The sequence below is a fragment of the Strix aluco genome, chromosome 12 (genome assembly GCF_031877795.1).
Source record: "Strix aluco isolate bStrAlu1 chromosome 12, bStrAlu1.hap1, whole genome shotgun sequence".
Lineage (NCBI taxonomy): Eukaryota > Metazoa > Chordata > Aves > Strigiformes > Strigidae > Strix > Strix aluco.
Genome location: NC_133942.1, coordinates 12,369,730 through 12,389,721, shown reverse-complemented (window position 1 = coordinate 12,389,721; position 19,992 = coordinate 12,369,730). Strand labels below are relative to the sequence as shown.

The following is a 19,992-nucleotide window of genomic DNA, read 5'->3' as shown; positions in this document are numbered from 1 at the left end:
GCTTGGGGAGTCCTGTGGCTGGTGGCTTCTGCCTGGGTCACCAGCCCAGGAGGGGGGGGACGAGCTGGCGCTGCCTGGACGAGGTCCCCATGGCGAGGACAAGGGGACACTGGGCTCCCTCTGGCCACGGCGACCGCCCCAGATCCAGCGCAGGGGCTGGCTCCGTCGCCCAGGGGTGGTGGGGGATGATGGGGCCACAACCAGGCTTTGGGCAGAGGAAGGGGGAGAGATCCCAGGGGTTTGTCTCTGCCCGGGCTGGCTCCTGGCTCTGGGGGCAACTGTGGGCCGAGCCCAACCCCCAGCTCCTGCTGGCCGCGGGGGCCAGGGCTGCTCCTCGGTCCCCCCATGCTGCGGCTGTCACAGGCTTGGACGCTTCTGGGGTGTGGGGAGCCCTTCTCACGCTTGGTCTTCACCCCTCAACAGAAATTTTGGGAAAGTCTGTGCGTGGATTTTCCAGTTAATTTTAAAGAATTATAAAAAGGCAGAAGAAATAGTTGCTCGGGAGCACGCGGCCATCAGACCGGGGCAGAGCTGGGCGGTGGGAGCGCAGCCCCTGCACAGCCTTGCGAGGGTCGGACTCTGCCCACCCCGGGTGCTCTGAGCTGGCCTGAAAGTTGGGCTCAGCCTAAAAGCTGGGCTCAGCCTGCAGCTTCCTGGGGGTGCTGGGGGGCTGGGCAGCCGGTCATGGCTTTACCCAGGCTGGCGGGGTGTTATGGGCAGCTCCGGGTGCAACGTTGGGCCCCACAGCTCCCACTGAGTAATTTGTTTTTGGTGAGGGTGGATGTTTGTCCGCGGCTCAGCAAACGCAGACCGTGTTCTGGGGTACGGCCAGCCAGGAAAAGGCACCTTTACGCTCCTGCTGCCCAGTTTGAAGGCAAATAAAAACCAGGGAGTGATTAAACCAGAGTGTGCAGTGCTGGCAAGGGCGTGGGGGGGGCAGCTGGGAGAGGGCTGAGCGCTAGCACCCACGGCACGGCCACATCTCCACTCCCATGTGTGGGGGACACCGGCAGTCCCCAGAAAGGGCCCAGGCTGGGGGGGTCACGTCTGCAGGGGGGTGCAGGGGCACACCTGTGGGGTGCAGGCCCAGGAGGTGAGTGGGAACATCTGCAGGGGCGGGTGTGCACAGCTGGGGGGGCTGCACAGCTGGGGCTGGTGTGCACATCTGGATTGTTGTGCGCATCTGGGGTGTGGTTTGCACATCTGGGGGCACCACAGCTGGGGTGGGGTGCACATCTGGAGGATGGATGTGCACATCTGGGGTGGATGCGCACATTTGGGGTGGCTGTGCATGGCTGGGGTGGGTGCGCACATCTGGAGGATGGATGTGGGTGTGCACATCTGGGGCAGATGCACACATCTGGATGTGTATGCCCATCTGGGGTGCATGGGGACGCACATCTGGGGCCAGTGTGCACATCTGGGGCCAGTGTGCACATCTGTACAGGGTTGTGTCCGGGGGCCAGATGATGCGCAAGGGCTGTGTGAGTCCCTGTCCCCAAGCTGCAGGATGTCCCCCCTGGCACTGCTCACCCCCCAGGTCTCAGCACTTTCCTGCTGGGCCCCCCAAAACCTGCCCTGGGTGCCCTGTCTGGGGCTCTCCCATGGGTGCCCCTTGCCCCCAGCACGCCCTGAGAGCCACTGGGACTCCCCCAGATCAGCGGGGCTCCCTCTGCCCAGCTGCGCTCCGCTCACACCGTCCCCATTAATGCTGGAGCAGAGCAGCAGGATCTGGCCAACACTTAAATAACGATTTTTAAATTTTTCATCCTCTCTGGCTTTTAACACCCTCGGTAAAAGTGCAGTGCTGGGGAGCTGGGCTGTGGCGGACCCTTGCTGTGGGCTGGAGCGGAGCTTGATGCCACCAGGATGGATCCTGGCCAGCTCTTGGCAAACACTTGCCAGCGGTGAGGCTCGGGGAGGGCGCTCGGGGGGGGCTGAGCCCAGCATCTCCAGCTGCCCCATTTAAGCTGCCGCACTGCAGGGCTGGACGTCCCACTCATGCGTTAATGCCACGCGATTTGGGGGCTGCAGAGACCTTCGCTGAAGGTGTGGGGCGTCCAGCAGCACCCCGTCTCCCGGCAAGGCCTTTACCCAGAGCACGGTGACTCAGGAGGCAGCTGGGAGCTTCCCCTCTGCAAGTGCCTTTTCCAAGCGCTTTCACCCCAAGAACAAGAGCCAGCAGAAGTTCTCGGCCGGTTCATGCTCGCTGCTGGTTTCCAGACCCTGGGGATATCCTGCTCCCACAGTTGTATTTCAGGTCAGTTCCTATTTTGCTGCAAAAAAACGTGGCTGGGGTTCAGCTCTTCAGTGCTGGAAAGTTCCCACTCGTGGCACGGGAGGCACCACGGGGCTGGCACGGCCTTTGCACGTGCTGGAAACGCTGGTTTGGAAACACGAGGGTTCCCAGGATGCCCCTACGTGGGCACGGTGCTGGGAAGAAAGTCCTGCCTGGGGCTGCAGGTAGTGCCCAGAGCAGGGTCAAAGTCCTCGGGCATAAGATCCCTTCTCTGCTGCTGCCAGGCAGAGCTGCTGCTGGTGCACGAGCCACCAGTGCAAATAAATGCGGCTGGATTATTTGATGGGTTTGTGTCAATGCTCATATAAAAACAATCAGGAGTCATTTTAAGGTTTTTCATGGTTTTATTACAGTGCAGCAGCAGACTTTACCCTTTCCAGCTCATTTGACTGGCTGCAGCTCATAAACCCGGGCAGGCGAGGGGGTAAGTAGAGTAAATCTGCATCTTGGTCTCTGGCGGGCAATGATTTGAAGGGAAAAAAAGCCCAGGAGATGGTTTAAAACACACACTCAGTGCCAAAAGCGTGGGGCAGGCAGGGAGGCAGCGTTTGCCTCCCGCTCACCGCTCCCCTGGCCCGTGGCCCTGCGAGGATGGGGGCCACGGGGTGATGAAGTCAGTGACAGTCTCCCCCAGGAGCCGAGCTGGCCCCGGCCCCACAGCTGGATGCAGACGTGCCTGTGCCCAGCGTGGCCGTGCCCACAAAACAAATCCTAATTTTGTGCCAATTTGCTGGCAAAGTGGGGGAAAACGCTGCAGGAGCAGCGGGTGACCCAGAGGCGCCCGGTTATCCCCGACATCAGCTCCTCCTCCCAGCAGCACTGTGATGAAATCGCCTTCCTTGTACTGCCCGGGGATGCCTTTACCTTCTTCACCCAAATGAAAAGGCTGTTTATAAACCAAGACCTGCGTGGGCTCCCGACAGAGTGTGAGCATTGGCTTTTGCTGGCACACGCATCCCCGGCTCAGCCCCCGTGCTCCTGGTTGCTGCGGGGATGAGTTTCACGGTAGCAGAGGTCATGGCCGTGGGGTTCAGGGTTTGGCTGCTGGGATGTAGCTCTTTGTATGGGGGTCGCTTCCTTAAGGAACCTGTTACTGGTGCAAATCCCCATGGCTGCCTCGGGGAGCTGCCGCCGCCTGAGGGGAAAGCTGTGGTGCTGGCAGGGGAGGGTTAACGCGCTTACCCCCCCCAAAATGGCTATCAAGAGACTTTCCCTCGCCGTTAAAATGCTGCCGCATGTTCACCAGCCCTGATTTCAGATGTCCCTTATTGCTTCTCCCCACAACCTGCGAGCTGGGCGTTACGCCTGGCTCTAGTTCTTCCACCTCCTTAATAACCCAGCAGCGACACCCGCGCGTCCCTCCCCAGCCACTCGCACTCCTCAATCCGCCGCTCGATTCAAATATTGTGAAATGCGTTACCAACGGCTGCAGTAACACCAGAGGCTTTGTTGGGGAGGAGAAGGGGAAACGCACTGGGTTCTGCAGCTGGGCAGGCGTGGAGAGAGCTGGTGGCCAAGGGGACCCCGTTGCCCGGCCAGCTGTGATCCTCCAACCATCCAGGAATGATGTAAGAAACCTCCAGTTTGGGAGCAGCTCCCGCTTCATCTACAGGAGGGTTTTAACTTTACAGTGACCTTGGAGACAGTTAAACAAGTTTCGGGTGTTTTCCGGTGCTAAAGCAGAGGGACCTGGGAGCTGAAGATGCACAGGGAGGTCTGTGAGTTAATATTTTTTCCTGCCCTTATTCCACTTCCTTGCAGCCCGGCTGAAGCTAATCCAGAGCACAATCTGAGAGCGTTTGGCCACAGTTATTTCCGGTTTTATTTTGCTGCCTTTTTCCTGTTCTACTAAAAGACGAGCCAGAATTAATTTGCTCCTAATCTGGGCAAGCAGCCGGCGGGGCTGACCTCCTCCGCGTCCTTCCCCCTCCCGAGCCCAGCCGGGGTGCGGGGACCATCCCGCCGGGTGCTGGCAGCGCGTCGGGCTTTTGGCAAATCCTCCCTTGTCCTTCCTGCCGGGCTGCCGGCTTTGGCAAACCTGCCCCAGCCCGCTCCCTCGGCTGCCTACGCCCCGGCCAGGCTTCCAGCGTGGCTCAGCCATGTGGGCTGTGTTTGTACACAGATGAGTAACGCGGTCGCCCGGAGCCAGCGCCGGCGATAACGCAGCATCCGACCCAGCCCCGCTCCCGGGAGCAGCGCCGTAAGTACCGGCTGCTCTGCTTTTTGCTCCCTTTCTCAATCGTTTTTGCTGCTTTTCACGCTGCCCCGGGGAGGCCGAGGGTTTGCAGGGTGTGAGCTCGCCTGCCAGAAGACGAAGGTGGAAGGAGCTGCGTGTGCCAGGGGCCGGCGGCGCGGGGCTTTTCCCTGCCCTCCGACGGCACCAGCAGCTTGTGGCCGCGCTGGTCGTTCGCAGAATTTATGGAAATTTCACTCAGCTGCGCTTTAAGAGCGGGATGGGGCACCGAGAGGCGGCCGTGCCCCGAGGAGGATGGGTGAAAGCGCTAGGGCTGGCAAAGGGCTCAAACACGTGCCTGAGACGCGCTGACGATCGGAAAGCCTTAAGCTTATGTGTGTGCTCAGAGCTGCCTGCTCGTCTGCGATCCCCAGCAGATACCAGCAGCCACCCGCAGCAACAACAACCTCCTACAAAGCCTCTGTTGTTCTGCTGGAAAAGGTCTTGGCATGTCCTGCGCTGCTGACGCCGGTGCCGAGCGCTCAGAGCAGCCCGGCCACTAGCTGTACCCTTCAACGAGTCGCTCTCCTTGCGCCGCCGTAAGAAAGTCGTGAAAGTTAATAATTAACAGCTAAATTTTTTTTTCTCTCAGTTGAAAGACACGGGCTGGGGTTTGGTGGGGAGAGCTTGTGCCGTGGGAGAGCTGCTGCAGCCACACTCCGCGCTCACTGCAGCCAAGTCCGGAGGGTGATGGGGTGACGGGGGATGTGTCAGGGCTCCTCTCGCCAGTGACAAACCGCAGCCTTTGACAGGGAAAACCGGTGCCAGGCAGGAACCTTCCCCGGGTGAACTTGGCAAAAAAAAAGGCTCCCGGGGCTGGACCTGCAGCCTGCGGTGCCTGACGTCCCCCCGGGGCTTGGTGTGTGGCCGTGGGGGATGAGGAGGAGGAGGAGGAGGAGGAAGAAGTGTGTTTGCAGCCAGCTGGGTGACCCTGCAGAGTCTGTCAGCTGCTGTTCGCAGCGGCCGTGGTTGCGATGTGCCCCCATCCCTCAGTGCCGCTCCCCGGGTGGAAAAAATCAGCCAAAGAAGGAGGAAAACACGGGACCGCAGGGTGTGCCTGGGCTGCTGCTGCACCCCGCAGCTCCAGTGACTCATTTTGCTCTTAAAAAATACAAGTTCTTGGGTAAGCCCAGGCCCGGGGCTGCCCGGGTGCTGCTGCGGAGGCAGAGGGGTGCGAGGTGCGTGGGGGCCGGGGTCCCTGTGTCAGACACAGTTTTCCTGGGTGCAGAGAGCACCGGGATCAGGGCACCCGTACAACGGCTCTTTGCAAACCGGGGCTCCCGCACCCTGTTGGGAAGAGCCCGGGCGGCTTCCTCGGCTTCACTGGGATAGGGGAGATGGGTTGTGCCCCGTCGCGTCGTCACCCTCGTCTGTGTTTGTATCAGGCGTTTGGCGGGGGCAGGCGAGGGCAGTGCGTGGGGCCAGGCTGCCCTTGATTTCTGGAGCATGCAAACAACCAACGGCAGCCCTCGCTCCCTGCCCTTACCCCCTGCCCTTGCTCCCTGCCCTCACCCCGTGCCCTCACTCCCTGCCTTCACTCCCTGCCCTCACCCCCTGCCTTCACTCCCTCTCCTCATACCCTGCCTTCATTCCCTGTCCTCACTCCCTGCCCTCACCCCTGCCTTCACTCCCTGCCCTCACCCCCTGCCCTCACTCCCTGCCCTGCAGCTGGGTCTGGAGGCTCTGGAGGCCACCGCAAGGTTCAGGTCCCTTTTCCACCATGGAGCAGTGTGGGAATACCGGGGGGATCCTGGGGGGATCCTGGGGGGCTGCAGGCTGAGTGTAGCTTTGGGGCAGCACACCTGTAGCACAACACCCAAGGAAAAGCTCCCGATTCAAGTCTAATCTTTAACTAAAGGCCTTTCCAATTTTATTTTATGTTGGGTTTATTGCTCTCTTGCCTCGTTAATTTTTTCCCTCCTGCTAACCACCTCCCAGCCACCTCCCTCTCTCCGGGCACTCCCCACGGTGTTTTGCCCGTGTCGGCACCGGAGCTGCTGGGCCATGCTGAGAGGTAGAGTATGGGCGGGGAGGAGGAGCAGGGGCAGATGAAGGGCAATACCAGCAGCCAGGAAAGGGCCGCAGGGGAGTTTATTCGGGACTGGCAAGTCCTGGGCAAGGCGTGCTGACGGCTGAAGCTTGGTGTGTCCCAGTGGGACGTGGTGGGATGGCTGGAGCCACTCTCGGCCTCTCAGGAGGCTGAGCTCACAAGCCCAGCCTCGGGCTCCCTTCTCGCCCGGCTTCCCCTGGGCCAGGCGGTCCCTTGCAGGAGAGGATAATTTTATTTTTTTCACCTTTATTTCACAGACCGGAGGTGGAGGCGGAGCAGAGGAGAGGCGGCGCTGCCAAAGCCGTCGGCAGGTAAGAGATGGAGATGTTGGGGCTGCACCATGGCACTGGAATGTTCCACGGGGACACTGTATCCTCCCCGAGGGGACCTGCCTGCACCCTGCAGCCCCCCAGCCTGTGTCCGGGGCTTTCTGTGTGACCTTGAGGTGCTCCGGAGATATGGGTGCTGTTCCTGCATCCCCCTGGCTCTGTTGGGGTGACAACAGGGAGGTTCAGTCCCTCTGGGCGGTGGGGACAGGGACACGCTGTCCTTCTCACCTTGCCCCTTCGGGGTGTGGATGGGAGGGAGGGATCCCAACATCCCCTGCAGCAACAGATGCCGTCTCCCCTCCCCATCCCATGGGAGCCCCCCCGGAAACGTTTGTCACATGTGGGTTTGGGACACTGTGCCACGTCCCCATGAATCCTTGTCTTCCCCAGGCTGCCTGTCCTGAGCATCACTTCGGCCATCACGGGACAGTCCCGTCCCCATCCCCTCACTTCCCCTGCGGGGTGTTAGATGCAGCCAGGCTGGGTGTGAGGCACCACCAGGGCTCGTCCCGAGCCAAAAACATCCTTCGGAGCCGGAGCCCCGACGCACGCGATGCTGAGCCTCAAGTTACCCCGGCTGCTCAGCATCAACCAAGTGCCCAAGGTCAGAGAGGAGTTTTTCTTCCCTACACCTGAGGCTCAGTGGGGTTTGGGGAGGTGACAAGCGGGAGCAGCATGCTGGGATGACTATCCCCCCTCTGGGGCAGTGCTCAGTCCCACGGGGCAGGGGGGGCACAGCTCTGTCCTCACAGCAGGGTCCTGGGTCCTGAATCATGGGCAACCTTCCTTCCTTCTCCTCCGACTTGTCCTTCCTCCTCCTCTGCCTGCCCCCAGTGCCAGTCCTTGCCTTGCAGGGGTACCAGGAGCAGGGGATCCTCTTCGGGTATCGCCCCCCCCGGAGCTCGGCAGCAGATTGTCTCCTCAGCGTCTTCCAAATGACGAACGAGACCCTAAATATCTGGACGCATTTTGTGCCTGCCTGGTAGGTACCATGCCCTTGTGCCTTCAGTGTCCATGGGAGGAGGCGGTGGGTCGCTGTGGTGGGAGAAGAGGGCACGGGGGGTGGGAAGGGTGGGAGAAGAGGGCACCCCAGGGTGCGACGCTCACCCTCCTCCTCCTCGCAGGTACTTTGTGTGGACCCTGGTGGGGCAGCTGCAGGGGCCGGGGGGCCGGGAGGACCCTCATGCCTGGCCCCTCCTTGCCTACCTGCTGACCTGCTGCATCTACCCCCTCGCCTCCAGCTGCGCCCACACCTTCAGCACCATGTCCACCCACGCCCGGCACATCTGCTACTTCTTCGACTATGCGGCTCTCAGCATGTACAGCTTGGGTAAGGGCGGGCACCTCTGCGGAGGTTTCATTGGGATGCCAGTCCCCAGCGCTCCTCTGGGGGCACAGGGAGGTATCAGGGATGGGGCCGAGCCCCTGGTGCTCAGACGGGACAAGCAACGACATCCTGGAGTCGCTCCACTCCTCCTCTTCCTCCTCCCTGCAGCCCGGTGCTCGGGAGGGACTGTGAAGCATCTCTGACACTGCCACAAATAATAATTTGGGGCTGGGTTTCGTATGGGGCAGCCCTGGGATGGAGGCCTGGCTGCATGACACACTTTGGGATTTGTAGTAAATAGAATAAGTTAAAAAACAAAGCACATTAAGGAGAAATGCTGTCAGTGAAACTGGTGGTGCCTTGCTGCGGGGGAAACAGGAGCAGCCGAGGTCTTTGCACGTCACCAGCTCCTCACGGAAGGGTGTCTGCAGAAGTTGGCAGTTGGGGCGTCTGCCTCCTGCTCCCCTGAGCTACTCGGCTGCTCCTTCACCTCAACTCACAGCTCCTCTCCCAAGAGCGCCCGAGCGCCGATTCATGGCTGCACCCAGGAGGAAGAGGAGGCTCCCAGCGGGGCCTGGCGCCAACTGGGCACCTCCTGTGCTTGCAGGGTCGGCGCTGGCATACTCGGCATACGTCTTCCCTGCGGAATGGCTCAACAGCCCCTTCCACCACTGTTATGTCCCCGTCGCCGTGCTGAACACTGTCGTTAGCACCAGTCTGTCCTGCTATTCCAGGTAAGCTGCTGCTTTATCTGCCGTGGCTGCTACAGCAGAATCATTAATTAGTTTTATGAATGAAGCTTTTCAATTACAGGCCGTACTGTAACAGTATGAGCCTTAAGCTCAGGAAGGGGAAGAAAAGGACTTTTGGTTTAGGAAACATGTTGCATGTGGGCGCTAGGAGAGTCTGATGATCAAAAATGCAAAACAATTGTAGTGTTAATTTGTGAAAGTTGAAGAGGTGATTTTGTACAGCGCGTGCCTGGCAGGAAGATATCTACCTCCAGCACCTTGCCTGGCCTGTTGTTTTTCTAACATAACCTGAAAAAAAGGAGGGGGGCTCCAGGGCCCCTAACATTTAAGCATGTTTAAACGTGAGCATGGTCCTGCCAAAAGCACGTGCTGTGTGTGTGCATGTGTGTATTTGTGTGTGTGTGTGTGTTTACGTGTGTGTTCCTACGTGTGCATTTCTACGTGCGTACAACAGATTTGCGGAGGAGGAAGCTCAGCATCCTCACAGCTGGTTGCATAATTTTTAAAGCATGGGCAGCATTGCGTGCACAGTATTTTGTTCCTGAGCGGCATTAGACGATTTGTTTGGAATAACTCAAAATGTCTAAACTGCTCGGCTGATTTCCAGCACTCCACGCCACACTAGATCTTCAGCTGGACTGGTTTGGATTTAATTCATGGTAGATACCTCCCCGAAGGCTGCATTTGTAAAGCACTCATGTCTCGCTGCGAGGACAAGCAGTTTGCTTTGCGAAACGTACAATTCCCGTGTCCTCAAGCAGCGTGAAGAATCGTTTGGCGTTACTCCTTCCTTCTGTTTTAGGGTGTCTTTGTATTTTGGGGTGTCTTTGGCTTGTCACAGCATCACATAACCCCGGGGGGCCTTTCCCTGCCCAGGACCCGCCCCGGCACAGGGCTGTGTGTCCGTGCTGCTGCCTCGGCAGAGAGGAAAACGCTCCCACGCCCTGGCAGGATGAAATCAGGGTGCCCGGCTGTAAGAGAGGGGCTGCTGCAGGGTAGGATGCAGCTCAGTGTCTCCCGAGAGGGAGAGCACTAAGCGCTCGATATTCCTTACAGATCCTGCAAATTTGCCTTATTTAAGTGTGTGTTGAGTATGGGAGGATTTACTCACCTTTTGGTGTGTGGGTTACACACTGGAGTAACTCCCTGGGGTGGAAGATCTGTCCTTGGTATCACTGAGCAGTGCTGCAAACTCAAGGATCTCTCTCGGTGGATGATGCCAGTTGGGACTTGGTATTTTTTCCTTATATTCTTCATTTCTTTCTCTTTCTTTTTGTCTCTTTCCCCCCTCTTATTTTGTCTTGTGCGTCTCTTTATTGTCTCATTAGATGGGCTTAGCAAATGAAGTTCACTGACCATGTGCTAATCTTAGTACTTACCACTTGAAGATAACACTTAAGAAATATCAGCAACTTGAGATCAGTTCCAGCTTAATTCGGATTGTTTAAAAAAATTCTTGATCTGAAAATTTAATTGTCAGCCTATCTCTACTACAGAACTGTAAGTACAGTTATGTGAAAAACATGCAACTATTGCTATGGGATAGAATAGCAATTCCTGTTGTCTCAGTAATTTCCATTAGAGAAGTAGGAAATCCATCGAATGTAGGCTTAAAAATAAAAAAAAAAATCAACAAAACATCCCTGGCTGAGCAGGAGTCCTGAATACACCACACCAGTGTGGGCCAGCAGTGCTGCTGGTTTCTCCCACGGTGGTGAGAGGAGCCCCCCCGCCGCGTGTGCCGGCTCACGGCTGGGACTTGCAGTAGCCACAGGGCCAGTGCCCTGGCACGCCAGGCTGCCAGCATCCCTGCGGTGGCTGCTGCTCTCGCCCCGTACCCCTCCGCACGCCTCAGGTGTGGCAGCATCTCAGCTGCGTGGGGAAACTGGTTTTGCACCTGCCTCGGCCATGGTGCTTCCCTGGCTTGTGGAAGTGGCTTGTGCCGGGCGGGTTGGGGATGGGGGAGGTCCCCCCGAGGCCCCCAGTGCCTGGACCACCCCCATTTCCTACCACAGGGTGCTGCTCACTGATGGCATTTGCCTCAGCGTCACCCTCGGCTGAGTCACAGCAGCCAAAAGGTCCCTCCGAGGCGGAAGGGTTGAACGGGAACGGAGCCGAAACCCAGTTGTGCAAGGGGAGGTGATGCTACCGAGCTTGGAAGGGAGCTGCCCGGGCACTCCCGCTCCTGCCTGGCTCACCGAGGGCTCGGCACTGGCACCGCGCCCTGGGCAGGGCTGCCTCGAGGAGCTGGGAGGGCCCGCGGCTGCCGGTGGCCCTGGGTGCACATGGCACTGCCAGGGACTGAGGTGACTCGGGGAGAGAGGGGCGAGCAGCATGCCGGCCATTTCGGAGAGGTTCAGAGGAGGGAAGAGCTCCTGAGCCTGGCTGAGCTGCTGCACCGGGGCCCAACATAGCGGCTCAGCCTCCGGCAGCCACCCCGTGAAGGTCAGCGGGAGTACGGGTTGATGCAGAGGAGGATGCAGCGATGTGACGAAGGCAGCGACTTGCAGCGGGGTGTCTGAAGAAAGGGCTTTTGCTAAGCTGCTGCACCAAATTTCATCAACTTCTCAGGAAAATTTCCCAATCCTAGACGGCTGGTTGATGAGTCAACAGTAAGAATTTTTGTTTGGTTGGTTTTTGCATCCTGTGCCCTAGGAACATGGAATTGCCAAACAGGGAAACACTTGCAGACGGACTGAAATAGGTGTGTTTATCCTTTATGTGACGCTAAAAAAACCTTGCACCCTGAAATGGAGAGCGTCCAACTGCATTCCTCCCCCAGCACAGGATGAGCAGCTGCACAAAAGGTTTTTTCATGCTGGAGGATCTGGCATCTCCCTGCAGACGTACCCGTGAAAGCAGAAAAACCTGTACGGGCTTTTCAGGATGAGAACAGAGTACACTTGAGCTCTGCTACCTCTCACGCTGTCCTCTGTGACTAGGACGCTGTCCCCAAGTTACCAGGCACCCAGGCTGTGATACAGGGGCTCTATTTTGGCAGCAGATCTGCTCAGGTTGGATTGGTATGTGGCTGAAGGAGTGGGAAGATGTGGGGTGAGGGTGAGCACAGCACCCAGCAGCAGTGGGTGAGCAGGAACAGGAGCACAGCCCTGGGTGGGGGACACCACGGTAGGAAAATACAGCAGCAATCATGCAGAAATTCAGGAGAAAACAGAGCAGGAGGCATCTTCAGCATCGTTGTGATGTCTTTGGAGCAAGCCACAAGCCATGGTGGCAGGCCAAACTGAGGGGGAGCAAGATGAAAGCCCTTGTGCAGTTAGTGGCTCATGAGCAGGTGTTGAATTGTCAGAGTTTCAACCCATATTTTGGGTCGTATTGATAGAGCCCTTCTGCTTTGCAGGCAGGTCTGCTGTAATTCTGCTTAAATTAGTCTCCCTGTTTCCACATTGGGCTAAAACCCTACAAAAGTTGGTCTTTCCCAGCAGGGAGGGATCGGAGGGAGAGGTCTTCTGTTCCTGGTCTGGAGCTCCCACGGCTGTGGCAGGAGGCAGGGTGATGGACTCACGGCTGGAGCCCTCCCTGTGGTAGGGAGCATCCTGACGCCCACCCTGCTGCCCCCCCACCTGCCCCCATGGCCGGAGGGGCAGGGCTTGGTGTGGGGTGAGCATTGACCGTGCCAGTCTCTGCAGGCAGGGTGCTGCTGGGTGTCTCTGAGGCTCCCCCGTGCTCTCCGTCTCCAGGGTTCATTTGAGTTGTTCTCCCCATGTGGCAGGAGAAGGCGTGGGGCTCAGCAGAGGGCTCAGGACCCAGCTCTGGGTTTTCAAAAGGTTTTTTTGGGGGGACCTGGGTGGTCAATTATTCTGTGATTTCAGCTATGAAGTATGTCCTACATTTCAGCAGCGTGATTTCCTGGGGAACAAACTGCAGAATATTATTCCCTGTCCAGACATACACTTTTCTCCTCATACATGGTATGATTATCACCAGCAGGCTGCTTCTTCCATTATAACGGTGATGTTGTTAAAAAGTAACTTGTTTAATTAATTTAGTTTGTGATTTCAGTAACTCTCTCCACGCATTCTCTGAAATGACAATCGCAAAGTCTCGGCAGGATGTAAAAAAGAAGGATGCTGGGCCATTTCATGCATTTCAGACATAAGCTGCAATACAGCTTAATTAACAAACAGTGTCGATCACAGCCTGAATGCCGCGCTACCTACAAAGCCTTCCAAGCCAAGGCAGATGTGTTCTCCCTGATTGCTGTGCTCAGAAAGCTTGGATTCAAAACCAAGAGTGAAAACTCAGTTAAAAACAATTGCAGGGGCAGCAGCTGTTCAAAAAGCAGCTCTGTTCCTAGCTGCTGACAGGTAATGGCTAATAAGCAATGGTAAAAAAGCAAAATCAGCCACGCAAGGACAGTGTAAAAAAGATTGTTTTCAGAGCTGCAGAAATGCACCTGTGAGAGCCCGAGCGTAGAATCACAGAATCATCTGGGTTGGAAAAGCCCTTGAAGATCATCCAGTCCAACCATTAACCTCACACTGACCGTTCTCAACTCCACCAGATCCCTCAGCGCTGGGTCAACCCGACTCTTAAACCCCTCCAGGGATGGGGACTCCACCCCTGCCCTGGGCAGCCCATTCCAACGCCCAACACCCCCTTCTGGAAAGAAATACTTCCTAAGAGCCAGTCTAACCCTGCCCTGGCGCAGCTTGAGGCCATTCCCTCTTGTCCTGGCGCTTGTTACTTGGTTCAAGAGACTCATCCCCCCCTCTCTGCACCCTCCTTTCAGGGAGTTGTAGAGGGCGATGAGGTCTCCCCTCAGCCTCCTCTTCTCCAGACTAAACCCCCCCAGTTCCCTCAGCCGCTCCCCATCAGACCTGTGCTCCAGACCCTGCACCAGCTTCGTTGCCCTTCTCTGGACATGCTCGAGTCATTCAATGGCCTTTTTGGAGTGAGGGGCCCAAAACTGAACCCAGTCATCAAGGTGCGGCCTCACCGGTGCTGAGTACAGGGGTAAGATCCCTTCCCTGTCCCTGCTGGCCACGCTATTGCTGATACAAGAGAAGAAGAGGGGAGGGTGGCCCCTAAATCCTTCCTTGCCCAGCTCAGGGTTCAGCCAGGGAAGTGCAGCCACGGGAGCTGAGGGTGGTCACAAATTTCAAACTCTCAGCAGGGAAAACCCGCACCTGCTCTGGCTGAATTCGGAGTTGTCCGTGGGAGGCTGTAGGTGCAGCCAAAACACTGTAATTCACAGCCCCCAGCAAACTACTCCAGCGCTGACATTGGCCTCATGGGCCGTGCTGGGCCATGGGAAATATCTTCTGTGTTTTCTTCTAGGTTTCTGGAGGCAGAGCGGCCCCGGTTCAGCAAGGCTTCCCGCACCCTGGCCTTCGTGTACCCGTACCTCTTCGACAGCATCCCTCTCTTCTACAGGGTACGCACAGCCTGTCTTCACGGCACCAAGACATTTGCTTGCTGCAGGGTTGGAAATATCAGCTGCTTCATCTTAGTCTGAAAATATTTGGGAAAATATGCCGCTTTTTTTTTTTTGTTTCAAGGAAAACAAACTCCGGCAGGAAAAGATGTGGTTATTTTTTCCTGCACCTATTGATAGGCAGATTCCTTCCACTTCAAAGCGCCACGCTCAAACTTTGCCCATGCTGGAAAGTTACTGCTTTTGAAAGCTGCAAGTTTTCCAGTTCCTAAACTGGAGCAGGGTGGGAATTTTGCTGCAGTGAGGTGTAAGGACAGGAGGTGCAGGACTGGGATTTGCACAAAATGGAGGCGACAGCCCTGGGTCCTGCAGCGCCGGTGTCGGGTGATGGGCAGGCAGAGACGCTGGGGGCTCAGGGAACAGATTTGCCTCCTTTAGAAACATGTTGTTCCCCTCTTTCCTTCCCTGTGCGGACACGTCTCTGCTGCTGCAGTTCTACCTGTGCGCGGCGGAGAGCTGCACGGAGGCTGCCATCCTGCTCCACTACAAGCACACCGCCTTTGCCTTCCTCACTTGCTTCATCTTCGCGAGCCATCTGCCAGAGAGACTTGCGCCAGGACACTTTGATTATATTGGTAAGTGCCAAAAGGGTGAGCTGGCATTGTTTTCTCATTATTTTCAGGAAGAAAGCACGTTAATGCATGGGTGACTCCCAGGGGTTATAATATATTCCCTGCTGGAAATTGGAAATGTAGTTTTACGTTTGAGATACAGCAGTCCTGCCTAGGTGAAGTGGGAACAGCTCCAGAAGCATGCTGTTTCCAAAATGTTTCACAGAGGGTTTTGTGACCACAGAGCACTCATTTCTCATGGAAAAAACCTCACCTGTAGCACAGCGGTGCTTCACAGCGCCATGTCACAGCAGCCACCAAGGAGACTGGATTGGCAGTCACAGAATCACAGAATCATCTGGGTTGAAAAAGCCCTTGAAGATCCTCCAGTCCAATGGCTCCATGACCCTCACACTGACCGTTCTCAACTCCACCAGATCCCTCAGCGCTGGGTCAACCCGACTCCTAAACCCCTCCAGGGATGGGGACTCCACCCCTGCCCTGGGCAGCCCATTCCAACGCCCAACAACCCCTTCTGCAAAGAAATGCTTCCTAATATCTAGTCTAACCCTGCCCTGGCGCAAGCATCGGGGTTTCCCCTGCTCTCCCCAGCACGCTGTGCATGAGCACAGTGCTCCTCAGCACCTCGCGTGTGCCAGGACCGCAGCAGCGGGGAATTCACTTCCATTACAGCCAGCTGTTTTGGAAAGGAAGATCTCTGCGTTCTGGTGGCACAGCAATAAAAGCCACAGAAATTAGTAGAATAAATATTTAAAAATGTGATTGCCCGGAGGCAATGGATGCTATGCAGAAGGTCTGCTGAGCCTTTTGGCTTTGTTGCAGGGCACAGCCACCAAGTTTTCCACGTCTGCGGGATCATCGGCACGCACTTCCAGATGGAGGCCATCACGATGGACATGGCCGAGCGCCATGACCAGCTCCTGCCCCCCTCGCTGCTTCCCTCCTCCCTCCAGACCCTCGGGGCGATGGGCATCGGCATGGCCGTGAGCCTGGCTGTCATTGGGCTCTGCTCCGTGTCCCTGCGCTTCATGCCAGAGCCTCTGCAGAGAGAAAAACCCCACGGGTATTAGGCTTCGGGTCTAGATAGTGTTTATGCTGCTCCACGGGAGAGACCCGAAACGGTATGGTATGGTATGGTATGGTATGGTATGGTATGGTATGGTATGGTATGGTATGGTATGGTATGGTATGGTATGGTATGGTATGGTATGGTATGGTATGGATGAGGAGGAGTTTATTTTCCTACGCTCTCTGAGAAAATTCAACATTTTCTCAAGAGCAAAACGTATTGCACTGGTTTTTGTACATATAGCTTTAAAGCTGGGAACAGATTATGAAACGCTTTTAATCAAGTTGCTAGTTCATCACGAGAAATATTTAAAATAATCTTAACTTTTTTCTGTAAAAGGGAGATAAGTGCTAATACTTTCCAAAGCAATAGGCATTCATCAGCTTTGCCTTAGGGAGGAATCGGGGAGGCAAGTGAACGTGGATAACACTGGTCATCTGGTGACACAGATGTCCTTGTCATCAGTTTAGACCGATAGCCAAGATGGCTTGGCGAAGGCACGAGCAAGGGTTCCCCCAGAGGCTCCCTAACTAAGGTTTTCACCTTGAAAAGTGGCATTATTTTGGAGATTAAAACCTCAATTATCCGTGTTACACAGCCTTACGCTAAACCCAAGTGCCTGACAGATCTGGGATTGAGAGAGACTAGTTTGCCTACATTTTAAATTCAGGTATTTTTAATCATTACCCAGAAAGAGTTATTCTAGAAGAACTCTCCATGGGATGTTCCTCCAGAATAGCTTTTTTTTTTTTTTTTGTCCAATTCCAGTGCCTAGGTAAGTCCTGGGGATTGAGTTTGCATGGGAGAGCTGAGCTCCCTCCCGTGCAGGCGATGCAATGGCCCAGTGGCTGACGCAGCCCCAGGCCCAGAGCACGGGGGGCACCGTCCCTCCCTCCTTGCACCCGTCACCTCCGTCCCGTGCTCGCAGCCGGGCCCCTTCTCTGACCTCATTTGTGGCATCAAACGTGACCACAGGAAGAAATACCTGCACCCACGAGGTGATGACATGGACTTCCTTAGGAGCACTGTTTTGTGCTGTTTAACATGGGCGTGAAGCCGCGCTGCTCAAAAAAGGTGTTTGTCACCTTGTTAAGGGTAATGGCTGAGAAATTTGTGAGATATCCTCTCATGAAGCATCCTCTCCTGGGTGTTTCTGGAGGCAGGATACTGGGCTAGACAGCCCCTTGGTCTGACGGTGTGACTGATGGTAGAGCCATCGCCTCTGAACTCTCTAGTTTCTGGTCCCACATGCATAGAAGAATGTTTTTCTTTTCCTGAGCGGATAGGATGAGGGTGTCTGGGGAGAATAAAACATCAGTTGAGCAATAAGTGGGAGTCTGTACAGCGTAGGGACGTGAGTGCTGTCGGATGAAAGGCAGGATTTAGAGCAGCTGAGCTGATCACGCACGGGGGGATCCAAACGTGTAATTTGAACGCATTTCCAGAGTTAGACCTCTGCTCACCCAGCAACAGCCCTGTGATCTGGCTCTTGCTCCTTGCTCTCCTTTGCTGCCACATCTGGATTTTACAGGCAGAAGTGGAGAGTGCTGGGGAGAGGTCCAGGGCAAGGGGGAGGCAGCCCACGGGGAGAGAGCTCTGCTGGTGGCTCCAGCAACGGAGGTTGTCACGTTGGATTTATCTCACGCCGCGCAGGAGGTGCAGGAACACGCGATGCAAAGATTACTGCTAGGGAATATTATCAAGCTTCTTGATAATCATACGGGTGTATAATTTGTTTTGTGTATAATTGCCTCTATCAAGGTATAATTGATGCACTTTTGAGTGACAATACAACGGCTCATTAAATATATTATGGGACAAATAAATCTTTTGAAAAATAGCTTTCTTTTGAAAGCTGACCAAGATTTATATTAATATTTATAAGCACTGGAACAGAATTGTTTATTCAACAGTTTTATTTCATTAAAAGAGAAAACTAATATAACTATCGCTCTGATATATGCTAACCTGATTTGTATAGTTTCATAAAAATACCGCCTGTGAAAATTAATCACTTCAGAGATAATTGCTAATAATTGCAAAGCTTATTTACCTTCTGTACTCGGGTGACCGGAAAGGAATCTGGCTCTGCGTGCAAGACATGATTGAAGAGTCTGTAAAATTTACGTGAGTCATACGTTTTTTCTTGGTTGTTTAACTTTTGAATTTGGGAAGTCCTCTTATCCTCTTTAGGTGAAATTATTTTTAGGAAAACTACATTAAAAATATAACAGTAGTAGTATTACACACTATAACAATAAAAAAGTATGGTAGTATGATACACTACCATAATCCCTCTGGATCCTGCAACGCCTTGGCATGGACCCTTTCTCTGGCACATACTTTATACACTAAGCAAGTGAATGTTTGATCTTGAAGCAGCCCAGGTCAGCTAGATTTCTTCTTCAGTTGGAGATAGGCCTCCAGAAATCTATTCAACGTACTAAATTTTATTCACATAAAGAAATAAAAAATCTGTGTCAAACTGTTACGAGTAAATAATACAGGACATTTATTTGTTGGAACATGTTTTGTTGTGTGTCTCTGCCCAACCCAAAGCAAATCCCAAACAAAACTACTACCTTTATGACCAAATCCCAGAGAACATCCGTCATCTGCCCTTCAGCCGAGCAGAGTTTACTGTGCTGATGAGCTACGCAGATACAGCAGAGTTTTAGGTCTGCTGAGTTCCTTTGGGTTAAGGTAAAAGGTGGACCTGAATATTCCTGAATAACTTAATTCAAAAGATGCGCGTCTTTTTTCCAGAGTATAACGCACACGGTGGATTTAAATGAGCTGGAATGAGGGTATAAATGTGATTGTAGCAGGAGCTAGGAGTGTCTTCTGGAACACCCCCCCGGGCGAGGCGGGTGTTGTCGTCGGGCTTGCTGCACCTTCAGTCTTGGGAAAGGTTCTGCTGTGCGAATTGTTATCTTGCTTGTTAAACCCCCTTTCCTCCTGTGATGAGAGTGAATTGTGCTCTCATCCATCCTGCGTGTATCGTTTTCCAGGCAGGTATCTGTATGCTGGGTTTAATTTATTAAGTCCTAAGCGGTCTGGGATCCACGAGAAGCAAGATGCTGCCGTGGCAGTCAGCAGATGCGTGAGCAGAGGTTTTTTGCTGTGGGAAGTGCAGCTTCAGGCACTTTTATCCGTTAGTTCTCAGGGTTCTGGGAATTCCATTTGGTTTTGAGGGTGGCAGCCCCATCTTATCAGTTTTAGGGTGCAGGGCAAGGACAGTCATGGTGTGACGGTGGGACTGCGTGTGGGGCTCTGGTTCTGCTCCGGGAGTTCAATTTTGACTGGTGGTATTCTCAAGATCATTAAGAAATGTGCATGTTTCAATGTGTTTTAAAACACTGTTTAAGAAGTGAAGGTTGGACCAGGAGACTGACATCTGCTGATAGCGGTCACAGTGAAAAATAAAAGACAGCTTGTTGGGATTTCTTTGGATTTTCTTTTTTTTCCTTAAGTGGGTAAGCTTACTTGATTTAGTTAACTTGCACTAAAACTGAGAAGTCTGTGGTGTAAGAGAGATTGAGTTCAAGCCACTGGAGGCCTTTAGAGCTGCTGCCCAGGGTTAAAACTCAAGTTACTTCATCCTTTACCCCAGTCTCCCCATTCAAAATAGAAGTGCGTTTCTTCATCAGGAAGTTAGGTCTTTCAGTGGCCTTGTTTGGCCAGGTTTTTTATGTGTGTCTTAACTTCACATTTTAAGCTTTGTTTTCCACCGTGAAGCATTTCCTACAGGCTAGGAATTAACTGATTTACCTCCAGGCAGGTAGTGGTTTAGCCACAGGGAGGGCCTGGCATTACATAATTTGCTGGATTACACCCCTCTTCCTAAACCCCAACTTTTATTTACACTAAGCAGATAAAACAGGCAATTACAAGACAAGACAC

General features: G+C 54.5%; 1 protein-coding gene across 4 annotated transcripts; it reads left to right on the top strand.

The window, feature by feature from the left end:
* Positions 1-4,165: 4,165 nt before the first annotated feature.
* On the top strand, positions 4,166-19,532 carry PAQR5 (progestin and adipoQ receptor family member 5). Of its 4 annotated transcripts, none has more exons than XM_074837419.1 (9): positions 4,166-4,499; positions 6,840-6,893; positions 7,302-7,515; positions 7,766-7,893; positions 8,036-8,241; positions 8,846-8,972; positions 14,292-14,388; positions 14,882-15,023; positions 15,843-19,532. In XM_074837419.1, the coding sequence occupies exons 3-9, from the start codon at positions 7,465-7,467 to the stop codon at positions 16,088-16,090; spliced, it is 999 nt and encodes a 332-aa protein (XP_074693520.1). In that variant the 5' UTR covers positions 4,166-4,499; positions 6,840-6,893; positions 7,302-7,464; the 3' UTR covers positions 16,091-19,532. The 4 variants fall into 4 exon arrangements, with proteins under 4 accessions (XP_074693520.1, XP_074693523.1, XP_074693522.1 ...); XM_074837422.1 differs by lacking the exon at positions 4,166-4,499 and adding an exon at positions 5,052-5,071; XM_074837421.1 differs by lacking the exon at positions 4,166-4,499 and adding an exon at positions 6,518-6,546.
* Positions 19,533-19,992: the final 460 nt, after the last annotated feature.